We start from the raw sequence: 13,886 nt of genomic DNA, 5'->3' as shown, positions 1-13,886 counted from the left end.
CCATATCTCTTTGCCTATAAGATTGGACATCTAAAGAGAAAGCTTTTAGGAATGACACCTGTTTGATGAGTAACTCAGATTTTTGACAGCTCTGTCTCCTAAAACTGCCTTAAAAATGAGTGGACCTCTCCAGAAATTCATACAAGCAGAAGTATTGTGAGGCCGGTGATAATGTTATCAAACAATTATTTGCTTTTTGTGTATGTATAGTCTCATAGAATCCTATAATAATTGAGCTGATCATTGTTAACAGACAACATGAGATTTGGGGATAATAATTCATTTGTTACTTCTTTGGGTACAAATTTTAAGTCCAGTGGAATAGGCTAACTTAGGCTGAAGGAAGACAGGAACTGGAGAGAGAAACAGTACCCTTGTAATTTTTGGCGGATCCTCTTTTTTTCTCAGTCAGTTATACCAGATTAACACTTCATGAAGACGGTTTTAAGTGGTCTCTTGTATACAAGCTTTGTGACACAAGATGACTGAACACTGATTCATGAATTTTTCTCACGTTGTTCCCTGCAGCCTGAAGCAGTTTCTTCTCATTTCCCCTATGGCCCCTGCCTGCTTCTAGAGACTGGTCCACCTCTGTTTTGAGATTTTGTAGACCCATGTAACTGAGGACCTGTCAGACAAAGGTGACATCATAGAGTAACATTAGTAGACATTCTAGATTTGGTAATCTCAAGTTCATATTTAAGGGCTTTTTTCTTCAATTATCAGTTGGACTTAAGTTTGGAGACTGGGACTAAGTGATAAAGTATATATTCAGTAAAAACCACATTTGCATTATTTTATCATGTAAAACCAGAAAAACTATTAAGATACGAAATCTAGTTTTAGAGAAGAGGCCACTGGGTGCCTGGGTGGCTTAGTTAAGCGTCTGCCTTCGTCCCAGGTCATGGTCCCAGGGTCCCGGATTGAGCCCTAAATTGGGCTCTGCTCAGTGGGAAATTGCTTCTCTCTGCCCTTCCTCCTTGCTTGTACACACGCACGCTAGCTCTCTCAGATAAATAAAATCTTTAAAAAAAGAAAAAGAAAACCATTAGAGAAGAGGCTAATTAGAAAGGACTAACGTGTCTGTCTGAAATGTTGCGACTGTCAACAAGGCTGAATGTAGTAACTCTAGCTCAGAGGCAGCATTGCTTCTGTAGGAGGACTAATCCAAGAAAGAATCCATGGAAAGCATTCAGAGACTACCAAACAATGCTAATAGGAAATGAACAAGAGAATTCACTTGGATGACAGAGATAGTTTGAGGCAGATTACCTTTGATTACTCTTCTTAACCGGAAAGCATTTCAACTGCCTAATACTTTTGCTTTCACTTACAACATAAAAATGACCCTGATGGTTGTGAATATATTTATAGGAAGAATTAAGATATCCTTAACTTTTCTCCCCTTCTATGAAAATACAATCTATAGAATATGACTTAGAAATCAAAACATAATGGGATGGACAGACTCCACATGTCTTGATATTTTTGAATTTCTTTTTTTTACCTTGGCCTAGCAGGTTAACTGACCGAAGCAGTTTATTCTATAGCACTATGGATTTTGCCTACGTTATAAAATCCATGCAGTGTTTGAATGTTATAAACATGACTTATTTAGCATAAACTTTTTAGATTGGAAAAAAAAAAGTAGTTTACTTTGCCAGAGTGGTGAGAAGTTAATGTATATATCTGGAACTTGGCTCTGAGCAATAGAGGTCTCCTCTGTTTTTCTTATTATCCCATTTCCAAAAGGAATTTGAGGTGATTTACAAAGATGTAGGGAAACAAAATACGATAAAATCTAGAAAAAGGGAAAATAAACATAGAAAACAAAGGCAGTGTCTTAACATAGCCACATCATAGTAAAATAAGAGCCATGGTCCCACCTGTCACTGCAGATCCTCTACGAGGTCGGGCCTGATGAGGATACTCAACAGCACATGAATGATGATACTGTGTATCTGGCTGCAAAAGAGAAAAGATGACACACTTTTTATGATGTGACTTCTCCCAAAGGATAATGTGTTAGTAGGTTTACAGGGAGAACCTTAAAATCAGACAACCATATAAATGGCATTGTCTGACAGTCTGAGGGACAAGTTGGCTGAATGTTCACGTTCTTTTTTTCAAGTAAAAAATTCTAAGTCAGAGGCCCACAAAGCCATTTGTTAACATGTAAAAACATTTTAAGTTCTTTTTTTAGCTTTAAGTTCTAAACTTAGTTAATATGCCTTTAAGAAAATCTTAGCACTGGGGTGCCTGGGTGGCTCAGTGGTTTAAAGCCTCTGCCTTCAGCTCAGGTCATGATTGTAGGATCCTGGGATCGAAACCCGCATCAGGCTCTCCGCTCAGGGGGGAACCTGCTTCCTCCTCTCTCTCTGCCTGCCTCTCTGCCTACTTGTGATCTCTGTCTGTCAAAAATTAAATAAAATCTTTAAAAATAAATAAATAGGGGGCGCCTGGGTGGCTCAGTGGGTTAAAGCCTCTGCCTTCGGCTCGGGTCATAATCTCAGGGTCCTGGGATCGAGCCCCGCATCAGGCTCTCTGCTCAGCGGGGAGCCTGCTTCCTCCTCTCTCTTTCTGCCTGCCTCTCTGCCTACTTGTGATCTCTGTCAAATAAATAAAATCTTTAAATAAATAAATAAGAAAATCTTAGCACTTATAAATAATCCATATGGTTTAATATTTTTAAGTATTTATAATTGGCTGCCAAGGGAATTTTATCTAATTCAGACTGTCTGCTGATTGTTTAAAACAACAGAATGGAGCCTTTTCAGTAACCTTGAAACACCCATGACTTTACCTCCATACTTGAGATGTGACTCTCAACATGAACCATTTCAAAATTACCTCAAGGAATTTAAAGATTTTTGGACGTGGCTAAAATACTGAAACGCAAATACCAAAAAAAGCTGTCAGTGCCATTCTCCTGGTGCTTCTGGAATAAAGAACATCCCTCTCCATTCCCTGTCAGAGCACTGCAGTCAAGAGATCTCAGGAATTTTTTTCTGGTGAAGCCCCATATTTTTTTTTAAATTGGGGTCACCAAACTTCTTTAGGGGACCAGACAGTAAATATTTTCGGCTTTGTGGCACATACTGTTACGGCTATTCAACTCTGCTGTCGTAGTGGGAAAGCAGTCCTAGACAGTACATAATGAGTATGGTAGCTCTACTCTAATAAAACCTGATGTACAGAAATGGGCCATTTTTGTGGTAAGCCAAATGGCCCATAACAGTTGCTTGCTGACTCCTCTTCGAGATGAGAACACCAAAGAGCAGAGTGTTAGTCTGAAAATGCCAAGCCAGGGACCCGGATCTGGTGTGCTGAGTTACACTGAGCTACCAGCTCATCTCCCTTTGCCTGACAGCACATCGGGAGAGAACTAGCTAAGGTACGAAATTCTTACTTTATTGTTATAAACATCAGGAAAAAAAAGAAACTGAAATGACTTCATCTGTTTAGTTTAATTGCTAAGGCAACCAAAAATTAAATGTTTTATAGGGAATCTAGCTGTAGAATATAATCATCAAGCACTGCGTAGCAAATGCTCTGAATCAAATTATGAGATGATTAAAAGAGGTTTTCAGACTTTCTAGGATTCACATGGAGTAAGAATCAGCAATGCTCACGTTTTCCTTTAGCTCCTATTTTGGTGAATCTCTCCCTAAGTAAAGCATTTTGAGGTTTGTTGAGTTGGATAGTGTCCCCCATCCCCTACCCCCACCCAAATTTATGTCTGCCTGGAACCCGTGAATATGACTTTATTTGGAAGTAGGATCTTTGCAGATGTAGTCAAGATAAGATGAGGTCATATTATGTTAGGGTCAGCCATAAATTCAGTGATGTGTATCTTCATAAGAGGGAAATTTGGACACAGAGCTGGGAAGAAGGCTATTTGAAGGCAGAGGCGGAAATTGGGACTGATGTGGCTGCAAACCAAGGAGTACCAAGAATGGCTGGCAACCACCAGTCAAGAAGAGATAAAAAAAAAAAATCCTTTCCTACAGCCTGGAGAGGGAACATGGTTCTGCTGACACCTTGACTGGACCTCTAAGCTCTGGAACCGATAGAATAAATTTCTGTTGTTTTAAGCCACCCAGTCTGTGGTGATATGTTATGGTAGCCCTGGGAAACTAATAGACCATCTCATTAATTTGTTCTCACTGCTCTTTTAGTGGAGAATTGTATAGTGCTTGAGGCTGATACAATACAAGGCTTATAAGTCGGAATAAGTGGGCTTCAGATATCACCATCCTGAAAAGTGGCATAGGATTTGAGGCCCCTGGCTCCTGGACACTGCACGTGGCTCCACTTCCCCAGGCTCTTCAAACGCTCTTGCCACAAAGCAGATGAGGTGGGGCTGAGTGGCTGGCCTACAGCTGGGTAAGGTCAGTGCAGGACCTCCAACCTCCCAACTAAGCTTTTTCTAGTACTTGCTTAAAAGTAAAAGGGCCAGTAAATGCACATTAAATGGTAAGGTGATGTGAGCATCTCAACACCAATTTAAAAAAATGTCATGACTTGCCATCCATCAGTCCACATCATAATCTGATAGCACTTTTTGGTGTAACTCCCTAAGAGCAGTGTGAGAGGAGTTATGCTGATTTGATGTATTGGAGTTTAACATTTTTTTGCTTATTCTCAGAAATATCTAACAATTTAATATTTAACAATTTAAATTGTTTAAAATTTGTGACTTACGTATAAAGCATTTTACCTTATTACCTTTTTAAATTCTATTTGAGTGTCAGAGGCCAGTTAGAATTTCAATAAAATGTACTTAACAACACTATTTTTATGGTTAAGAGCCTCCGCTTTTATTCTTGGAGTTGATTAAGGGACTATGTGAAATTTTAAGTCTGCCAAACTAGTTCTTTTCTTTCCCCAATTGTCAAGACCATAGAGGAAGTATGTCACTACCAAAAATGATTGAGTTGTGTTGGGCCTGGAGAAGAAGTCCGGTAGAAGGAGCCTCTCCTGGGGCTGCTGATGGTTAGGCTCATCCACCACCGCACTTCGAGCTCGACTGGAGTCGCCGTGGGTTTTCTGCAGGGAAGGCAAGAATTACAGAAACTGTTAAATCAATTTGTAGTGCATCAACCCAAGTAGGCATGGTAACTGTAAGCCAAGCAGCTCCAGTTCCATCGTCATAAAGTGAGGATTCAGTTTGTACTCTTGACAAAATATAGTATAAATTAATTCCAGAACAGGGATCCTGCAGAATTACTGCCCATGAGGTTTTATAAGCACATGGAAAGGCAACAGGAGAAAGACATACCATTTGCCTTTGTGGCCCCACGGTGCTCAAGTGTTCCACGTCAGCTGTGCCAATAGGGGGCAGCAGATTGTTTCGGCTCAGGGGCATTGGTGAGGGAGAGAGCGAGTCAGCGGCTACTGGGCTGCACATCCCACCAGTGAACACCAAGATATGAAAGGATAGTTATAACAATACAAGCAAACTGATTAGAATCAAATAAATGAGGGAGATGAGTTTAACGTCATGCACAGAATGCTTCCTATGTTTTTAAGTAAAGCAATCTCAGTGAAACGATTTTGGAAAATCAAGAGTTGAGGGGTTGGTTTTCATAATATTTTCTGATTTCGGTTGAAACTTTATCCTGGGCACACAGCAGCAGTCGACCCTTTGTCTCACAGAGAGCTGGTGTTATACTATTTTGGTGATAACCTATTATGGATTTGTAATTTCACATCTGGTGGAATTCACAGTTCTGGGCCTTTTGGTTGTCCTTTTCACTAATAACAGTAGTCCTTCCTTATCCATTGTTTTGTTTTCCATGATTTCAGTTACCCATGGTCACTGGGGTCCAGAAGTACATGATCCTCATTCTGATGTATTGTCAGAAGGTCACTGTAGCCTAATGCTGCCTCACAGTGCCTCCATTGTTAACCTCACTTCATCTCATCACATAGACATTCTGTCATCTCACATCATCACAAGAAGGATGAGTGTAATACAGTGAGATATGAGAGAGACATTCACATAGATTTTATTCCAGTATACTATTATAATTGTTCCACTTTATTATTAGTAATTGTTAATCTCCTACCATACCCAATTTAGAGGTTAGACTTTATCATAGGTACGTATGTATAAGAAAAAAACATAGTATATATAAGGTTTGGTACTATCTGCAGTTTCAGGCTCCATGGGGGGTCTTGGGACATATCCCCTGTGGATAAGGGGGGACTACTGTAATTATAAGTGCCAGGTAAATTTCTTAAACTTTTCTTCCATGGCATTTCCAGCAGTTTTTAGCATTTCTCATACTCAAGACAGTACCTGAAAATCAATGATACTTTCATGTCCCAGAAGAAACAAGGTAACTTGTTTCCACTTTGATGAAATTATCAGAAGGTATGAGGATTAGTTATGCTTCAAGAACATTCATCCTCAATTGAGTGAATCTATATCAATACCAGCATCAACATAGTAAAATAGTGGGTAGGTGAGAAGAACTCTGGTGTCCTGACAAAGATTTTTGGGCATTACGGACATCTCTTTTAGTGAATCTATTGGGATAAATTAAAACAAATTGAAAAAGAAGTATAAGGACGTCCATAATTTAGAAGCTGAATTCAAAACATAGTTACAGCCATATTATCTTATACCCTTGATTATAGTCTTAGACTCAAACATCCTGAGATGTTTTGTGAGCAAACAACTAATGAATTTTATTTTAAAAAGTAGGCTACTAAGTGTTTTTTTGCATGACAAAGCTCAGAGTGAATTAAGGGTGGGAAAAGGAAAAAATATGGTTAGTGTTATTTCCTAGGAAGTGCCAAGGTATATTTTTCCTGGTATATAGACAAGTACTTAGCTTAGGTTAAAATGTTATCATTTGTCAATGGAATAAGCAGATCCCAGTGGTACAGAAAAATATTAAAGGAGAGTTAACTTATTTTAGGATGAATTTCACTGAGGAAAGTGTTGATAAGATACATAGATCTTATTCCTTCGATAAGTGTCACTGAAGTATTCTAGCTGACATTTTATTGTAGAAGTAAATAGCTAAATAGCTAAGTAAATAGCTAAATCAACACATCTAATACCTGAATTTTATTCAGATTTAACCACATTTCTTTCTCTGTTGGATTTAAACCAGTGTGTAGTCAGTCCATCATGAAAATATCTAATGATTGGTTTCTAGGCATATATTTCAACCTTATGTTTAAATTCATTCTCTATGTAAAATTATTCTTCATTAGTTTTACCACAGTTTCCCCAAATTCTGCTTTTGAAACCTACACTCGGGATCCTCTGAGTATTTCTTCCACAGGTCTTGGCGTTCCAGCGCGTGAATGGCTTGTGCTGATGGGATGAAGGGTACGTGGTGGGGGATTGCGTCTCCTGGCAGACTGTACTGTGTATGATAGAGCTGATGTACTAAGCTCCAGGGCTCGATTTGGCCAATTTCGAGTTGAAAGGATGGTACTGGATCCAGGTCTCATAAGTAACTTGTCATCAAGATCTCTAGTGGCCAAATCAGAAACCCACAATGAAATCAACATTGCTCTGTATAGGGAAACAAGACTCAAAGGCTTAGACTATAAAATATATTCAAGGGAGAAAAAAAGCAAAAGTAAATAACCTAATTTATACAAATCAGATAATCTAGCCTCAGGCATGAGAACATGTTCTTAAACGGACAGCATTTTAGCCATATAGGTAATTTACTAGAATGGAGACTTGGGGGTGCCTGGGTGCTCAGTTGGTTAAGTGACTGCCTTTCGCTCAGGTCATGATCCTGGAGTCCCGGGATGGAGACCTGCATCAGGCGCCCAGCTCCACGGGGAGTCTGCTTCTCCCTCTGACCTTCTGACCTTCTCCCCTCTCATGCTCACTCTCTCTCTCTCTCAATCAAATAAATGAATAAAATCTTTAAAAAAAAAAAAAAGAATGGAGACTTGGGAAAGCAAGTCCATTATTCACCTGCCGTGACAGTCACTTCTTCAGTTACAGTGAAGGCTGACCTGAAGATTCCCTGCTTTGGAGTGCTTCCTGAAAGTTCACCCCAGGGACTGAGATTCCTTTCATATTGGAAGCCTTCTTTGTGCTGAAGGAAAGACTTAGTTGAAAGGCAAATAATTACTGCTTAGGAGTAGTGTGGCACCAGCGAGGCTCCCACTCAAAGATTAAAATGCTGAGCTCATTGGAGCCTGAGGGGGCGGGGTGTGTTTGGTTCTTTGGAAAGCTGGAGCAGGCAAACCGTCCAGAGCCTCATGCTGCGCAGGGCACTGGGGCTACTGTAGGTCCCTGTCTGCACAAGCAAATAAGTACAACACTTTCCTGTAAGTACTCCGATAAGTAGAATACTATGCCCAAATAGTTAAGGAACTTACTCTGCCCTACAGATTCCAGATTTTTTTGTTTTTGTTTTGTTTTTTTAAGTGGGTGCAATACTTGTAAGACACCTGAGAGACACTATTTGGACAAGGAAATGGAGGGAAAGAGAATTAAGCTCTGCCACATGCTCTTTTGGCTTTCAGCAAGTTCTCCAAACGTCGAGGCCACTTTGCTATCCTGTAGTGCAAAATTACCTCAGTGTTTGGAGGACTTTGAAGGGCAAATACCCTCCAAGAAATGGAGCTAAACCTTGGGCATTACTCACAAGAGATTGTGCTGGTCTTCCTGCCGTCATAACCATTCACTTATTAGCCTTTTCTTTACACACCTTAACTGCTTTCTGTGACAAGAAGCTTTAGCTGCTTCATGCTTACCTTTGTCTTCTGAACTACTCATTCATTATTCTGGATTCAGTTATCACCTTTAGCCTTGTGACTTCTAGATCAACCTCCAAATCTGACCTTTTCCATATTTCTGGTGAGATGGCTTGGCATTGTAAACTCAACATGCCCCAAACCAAATTTATCTTTACTCCACAACAAACTTCCCTTGAGCTTTGAAATCTCAGAGTTGACTTTGGTTCCTCTATTTATATAGAATCTGATTTCTTTTGCAATATCTCCTAAAATATTACATTCCTTTATCCTTTGGGACAACCCTGAATATAGACTATTAGTAGCTTATGGTTGAACTCCTATATTAGAATCTTTACCTTCAGTTCCTCCTGCTTCAATTGAGTCTATGTTCTTCTGCTGTAAAATCTATTTTTCAGATTCCTGACTTAAACTGTGTGCCCCCCAAGTGAAATTCATATGTTGGTGGGAGTGTCAAATGGCATACTTACTTTGGAAAACTGTATGGCATTTTCTTACAAAGTTAAACATACACTTATCTATCCTATGACAATCTATACATACTGACTCAAGAAAAATAGACCATAGGTCCACAAAAAATACCTGCGCAAGAATGTTTATGGTGCCTTTGCATAAGAGCCGCAACCTGGAAACACCCCATATGTTCATTAGCAGAAGAGTAGAAAACAAATTGTAGTGTATTCTTACAATAGAATATTACTTAGCAATAAAAGAAGGTCACATGCAACAACCTGAATGGATCTCAAAAACATGGCATTCAGAACCTTCTAGTCTGGTCACAGCCTTCATTAATTTCATAGTCTTCTTCCTCGTGAATCACACCATGATCTATTTTAATTCTGGAAGATTGTCAGTGATCTTTGGTCAGAAGCATTAAAATTCTGACCTATCCCTTTTCTTACTATAGTAAAACCGGTCTGCTTTCCCTTCTAAATAGTTTGTATTTTTTGTCTCCAGACCTTTTCCTACAACATTCCTCCTATCTAGAATAGTCTTGTTGCTCTTCTCTGCTTAGCCAAACTCTCATCTTTGAAGGAAAAGTTCATACTATAGTTAGCCACCCAAATGCCCCCCTTCTTTGGGACTGTCATGCTTTCACTCTGAGTACCACACCCTTGACGTTCAGTCACAATAATGCCCTATGTGGTTAAGTCTCTTTTTACCCGCATGTGTCTTCTCTTTGCAGTTACATTATCAGCTCCTTGAGGGTGGAAACCATTTCCCTTAGATGTTTTTACTCCCCAGATGTCTCTGTGGTTGCTTGGTAGGTACTCAATATATGCATGATGATTGACTGATTGAGCTTTCCTTTTACTTCTCAGTGATCTAGGTAAATTTTAGAGTCTATTAAAATTTTACACTTCTTACAGTAGTTTGTCCATTAGGGAGAGATTTCTTGGCTGTAGAGGCATCCCATGAACCAAGAGACCATTCACGTTTGGCTGATGACCACTTCCTGCTTGACAGAGATTCATCTATATGTCAAAAGAAAATGTTACTTGTTATTGGTTAGTGAAGACATTTGCTGTGTTTCCCAACTTTGCCAAAACTTAATATTTTCAAATTAGATAATCTGTGCATTTTTCTCCTATGCCTTAACTTTTATAACGTCTTTGGCCAGTAGCCGAGCTGGGGCTTCAAGTCCACTGTCAAGATGACAAGTCAGACTCCTTTTCTCTTCATTTCTAAATGACAGCAGGTAGGGGAAGTCTGATCAACTGAGATGAAAGCAGTTAACAGCCACTCAGGGGAGCGAGAACTCCATTACTATAATTATTTACGTTAGAAAAGAAAACCTAAGAAGAAAAAATATGGAACAAATATAGAAAAAATTAAGAGTAAACTCTGACAATCTATTTCACCATCAAACAGTCTTATACTCTGCACAAACTAATCCCTTATCTTTCACTACCCCTGGGGCAGTCAGCTATCAGTCATAACCTAAGTTCTGAAGACCATAACTAGCAAGAGTTCTCGCGTTAGCAGGATTTAATCTTCCATGGACTGACATTGCCATCTTGGCGTGCTGTTAATTTTCTCTGTCAGGTCATCAGTTCAGTGCACTTTCTGGCCAGCTCCTCTGCCACAGCATGCATTTTCCTCCTACTTTCTCTCAGGAATATGTGAATTAATGCTTCTTTTTCTTTGATCATTTCCTTGGTCATTCCTTCTTTTTCCTTAGCCAGGAACATTTAAGTTAATTATGCATAACTTAGGCTACCTATCCCATAGTCAGACCACTTCGGCATGTTAGAAGTATTTTATTACCGTGAAAGGAACATTAGTTCACCTGGCTAATCCTTCAGTGTGGTAAGATATGGATGGGCCTTGCTGATTTTATTTTTAAATAACCCATTTGTAGGGGCGCCTGGGTGGCTCACTGGGTTAAAGCCTCTGCCTTCGGCTCAGGTCATGATCTCAGGGTCCTGGGATCGAGCCCCGCATCGGGCTCTCTGCTCAGCAGGGAGCCTGCTTCCCTCTCTCTCTCTCTCTCTGCCTGCCTCTCTGCCTACTTGTGATCTCTCTCTCTCTGTCAAACAAATAAAAAATCTTTAAAAAAAAAAAATAACCCATTTGTAAATCCGGTAGCACAATATCAGGCCAGTAAGCCAACAAAGCAAATACTAAGTCTGGTAGTGAAACCCAGGGTTGATGAGCATAGCTCAAGGATTAGAATCCCCCTGCAGCGCCCCCATCCCGTTTTGGTTTTTTGTTTTGATTTTTGTTTTTGGCCAGAAGTAACACTGGGAAACTATCATGTAGCAACTAGATAAATCATTACACAGGGATGAGACCAGGCTCATTAGCCTTCTATAAGAAATGACCATGTTTATGCTTGTCCACAGACTTCACTGGGACTACTTGTTCCTTACTTTGGTTTGCCTTTTACACCTCAGTTATTAACCAGTCCTAAACACGCAAAAGGCAGAAAAGTCAACAGATTCAAATATCAAAAATAAAAACCAGGTAGGCTGAGATAAAAGAAAAGGGAGTCAAATGGAGAAATTCAAAGGATAGGATGTTAAGGCCACAGAACATCTGAGATTGGTCCCCCTTTCTGTCATATCCTTTATTCTTTCCAGACAGACTTGGGCTAACCACACAGCTGATTATACATTGCATAACTTATGGATGACTTTTAAAAAGAGGGGACTGAGGGGTATGTGGGTGGCTCAGTTGGTTAAGCATCTGCCATTGGCTCAGGTCACAATCCGAGGATTCTGGGATAAAGCCCCTGCGTTGGTCTCCCTGCTCAGTGAGGAGCCTGCTTCTCCTTCTCCCTCTCACACTCCCCCTGCTCATGCTCTCTCTCTCTCTTTCTCAAATAAATAAATAAATCTTAAATAAAATATTTTTTAAAAGAGGCCATTTGTTTAAAAAAAAGCTGACTGGAAATTACCTATCCTAATTTGCACAGGGAGAGCTGGAGGAAGGGGAGAGGCAGAGAGAGGGGAGAGAGAATCTTAAGCAGGCTCCAGGTCCAGTGCAGAAACTGCCCCAGAGCTTGATCTCACAGCCCTGAGATCATGACCTGAGTCGAAATCAAGAGTGGGACCAACTGAGGCACCAGGTGTCCCATTATTAATTGTTTAAACTTAAACTTATCAATGCAAAGAGTCACTGGCTTATTATGATAAACACATAGCTTTACTGAAAAAAATTGAGTCATAAATAATAAAATTAAGGCAAATAACTCTGAGCAAGCTTCTTCTGGCAAGAACAGCCCTAGGTTCTCCAGTACATTCCTGTGTAGAGCTTACTGGATTTGAGGTGATGGACGGCACCTTCAACTGTGGCACTCGAGGTAACACCAAAGGTTGTGGTTCGCTCAGCACACAGGGGCTTTCTGAAGCTGGTCTGGTGATTGCAACATTACTCTCATCATCTGAGCAAAGGAACAGAATCTATTATCCATGGATATCTTCAGACCCACAGCAAAACAGTAAAAAAAATCTTCCCCAAGAATTCCTCATCTCAAACTAGGCTTCACTCATTTTTGCAGCCTAATTTCATACCACCTGCATGTTTAAAACAACAACAACTAACAGCCTTAAGTTAAGTTAGTTTAGAGTGTTTTCCCAGGCTGATGATGCCTATTGGTACCCAGCAGAAGGAAAAACAAAGATCTTTAGAGCAGAGATATCCAATAGAACACTTGGGGTTAATGGAAATGTTCTACAGATGAACTAATATAATGGCTTCTGGCCACATGTGGCTCTAGAGCCCTTAAAGTCTGGCTAGTGTTACTGGGCAACAGACTTTTAAATTTTTGTTAATTTTAACAAATTAAAATTTAAATAGCCAAGCAGATTTAGAAGAGAAAAAAAAAAAAACGCAAAGGAGAACTAAAATGGCTAAAATTAAAAACAGCAGAATTAATAGATTTAGATATCTGTTGCTGAAGACAAGTAGTGACCTGGAAAAAAAAGATGTCAAGAACTAATTCTGAATTCAATGCAGAGGAAAGGAGATGAAAAATATGAACTGTCCTCTAAAAAGTTAGTTTTACTATATGGAAACTATACCTTGTTTTAAAAATGGACAAATAAAATCACAGCAAAAGATCCTTTTCGACATTGATAGTTAAACATTGATCAGGATACTGATGTGATTGTCAATATAGGAACTGTTAGTGGGCATATAGAACTGGCACAGTCTTGTTGGATAATTTGGTGTGATCTCTAGTAAATTGAAGATGTATATTCCCTATGACCCAGCAACTCTATTCCTTGGTATATACCCTAGAGGGAACCTTGCACGTGTGTACCAAGAGAAATACTTAAGATCGTTTAAGGCATCATTGGTCATAACTGCAAAACACTGGACCTGCGGATTTTAGCACTTCTTACCATCAGTTCTGGCTCCAAAGCTCAACTCAGGATGAGGAATCCTGTTTCTGAGTAGAATTAATATGCACTCTGGGGCTTCATTGTTTTTAAATCACTTCCATTATCATCATTTGGTTTACAATAATATACTGTGGTTTCCTTCAGAGAAACTATATCTTGACAAAAACGTCCAGTGAAGCTTGTTTCCTCATTAGCAAATTAGGATTCATAGTAAAAATAACTATCCTTTTTAATTAATTATATTATTATCTGTTTTTATTTTAAAATATTTTTTGTAATTTTGATTTTAAAACT

General features: G+C 39.4%; 1 protein-coding gene across 4 annotated transcripts in view; it reads right to left on the bottom strand.

The window, feature by feature from the left end:
• Nucleotides 1-259: 259 nt before the first annotated feature.
• FAM149B1 (family with sequence similarity 149 member B1) overlaps nucleotides 260-13,886 on the bottom strand; it is a 79,385-nt gene continuing 65,758 nt past the window's right edge. For 3 of the 4 annotated variants that reach the window (XM_047702486.1, XM_047702487.1, XM_047702485.1), the window contains 7 exons: nucleotides 12,504-12,628; nucleotides 10,111-10,217; nucleotides 7,271-7,495; nucleotides 5,282-5,402; nucleotides 4,924-5,049; nucleotides 1,887-1,965; nucleotides 260-628 (listed from right to left, as the gene is read on the bottom strand). In XM_047702486.1, the coding sequence (XP_047558442.1) occupies nucleotides 555-628; nucleotides 1,887-1,965; nucleotides 4,924-5,049; nucleotides 5,282-5,402; nucleotides 7,271-7,495; nucleotides 10,111-10,217; nucleotides 12,504-12,628 (857 nt within the window). In that variant the 3' untranslated portion in view covers nucleotides 260-554. The remainder of the gene's footprint in view (nucleotides 629-1,886; nucleotides 1,966-4,923; nucleotides 5,050-5,281; nucleotides 5,403-7,270; nucleotides 7,496-10,110; nucleotides 10,218-12,503; nucleotides 12,629-13,886) is intronic. The other variant, XM_047702488.1, reaches the window with a different exon arrangement.

The sequence above is a fragment of the Lutra lutra genome, chromosome 14 (assembly GCF_902655055.1).
Source record: "Lutra lutra chromosome 14, mLutLut1.2, whole genome shotgun sequence".
NCBI lineage: Eukaryota > Metazoa > Chordata > Mammalia > Carnivora > Mustelidae > Lutra > Lutra lutra.
This window is presented reverse-complemented; position numbering and strand designations above follow the sequence as displayed.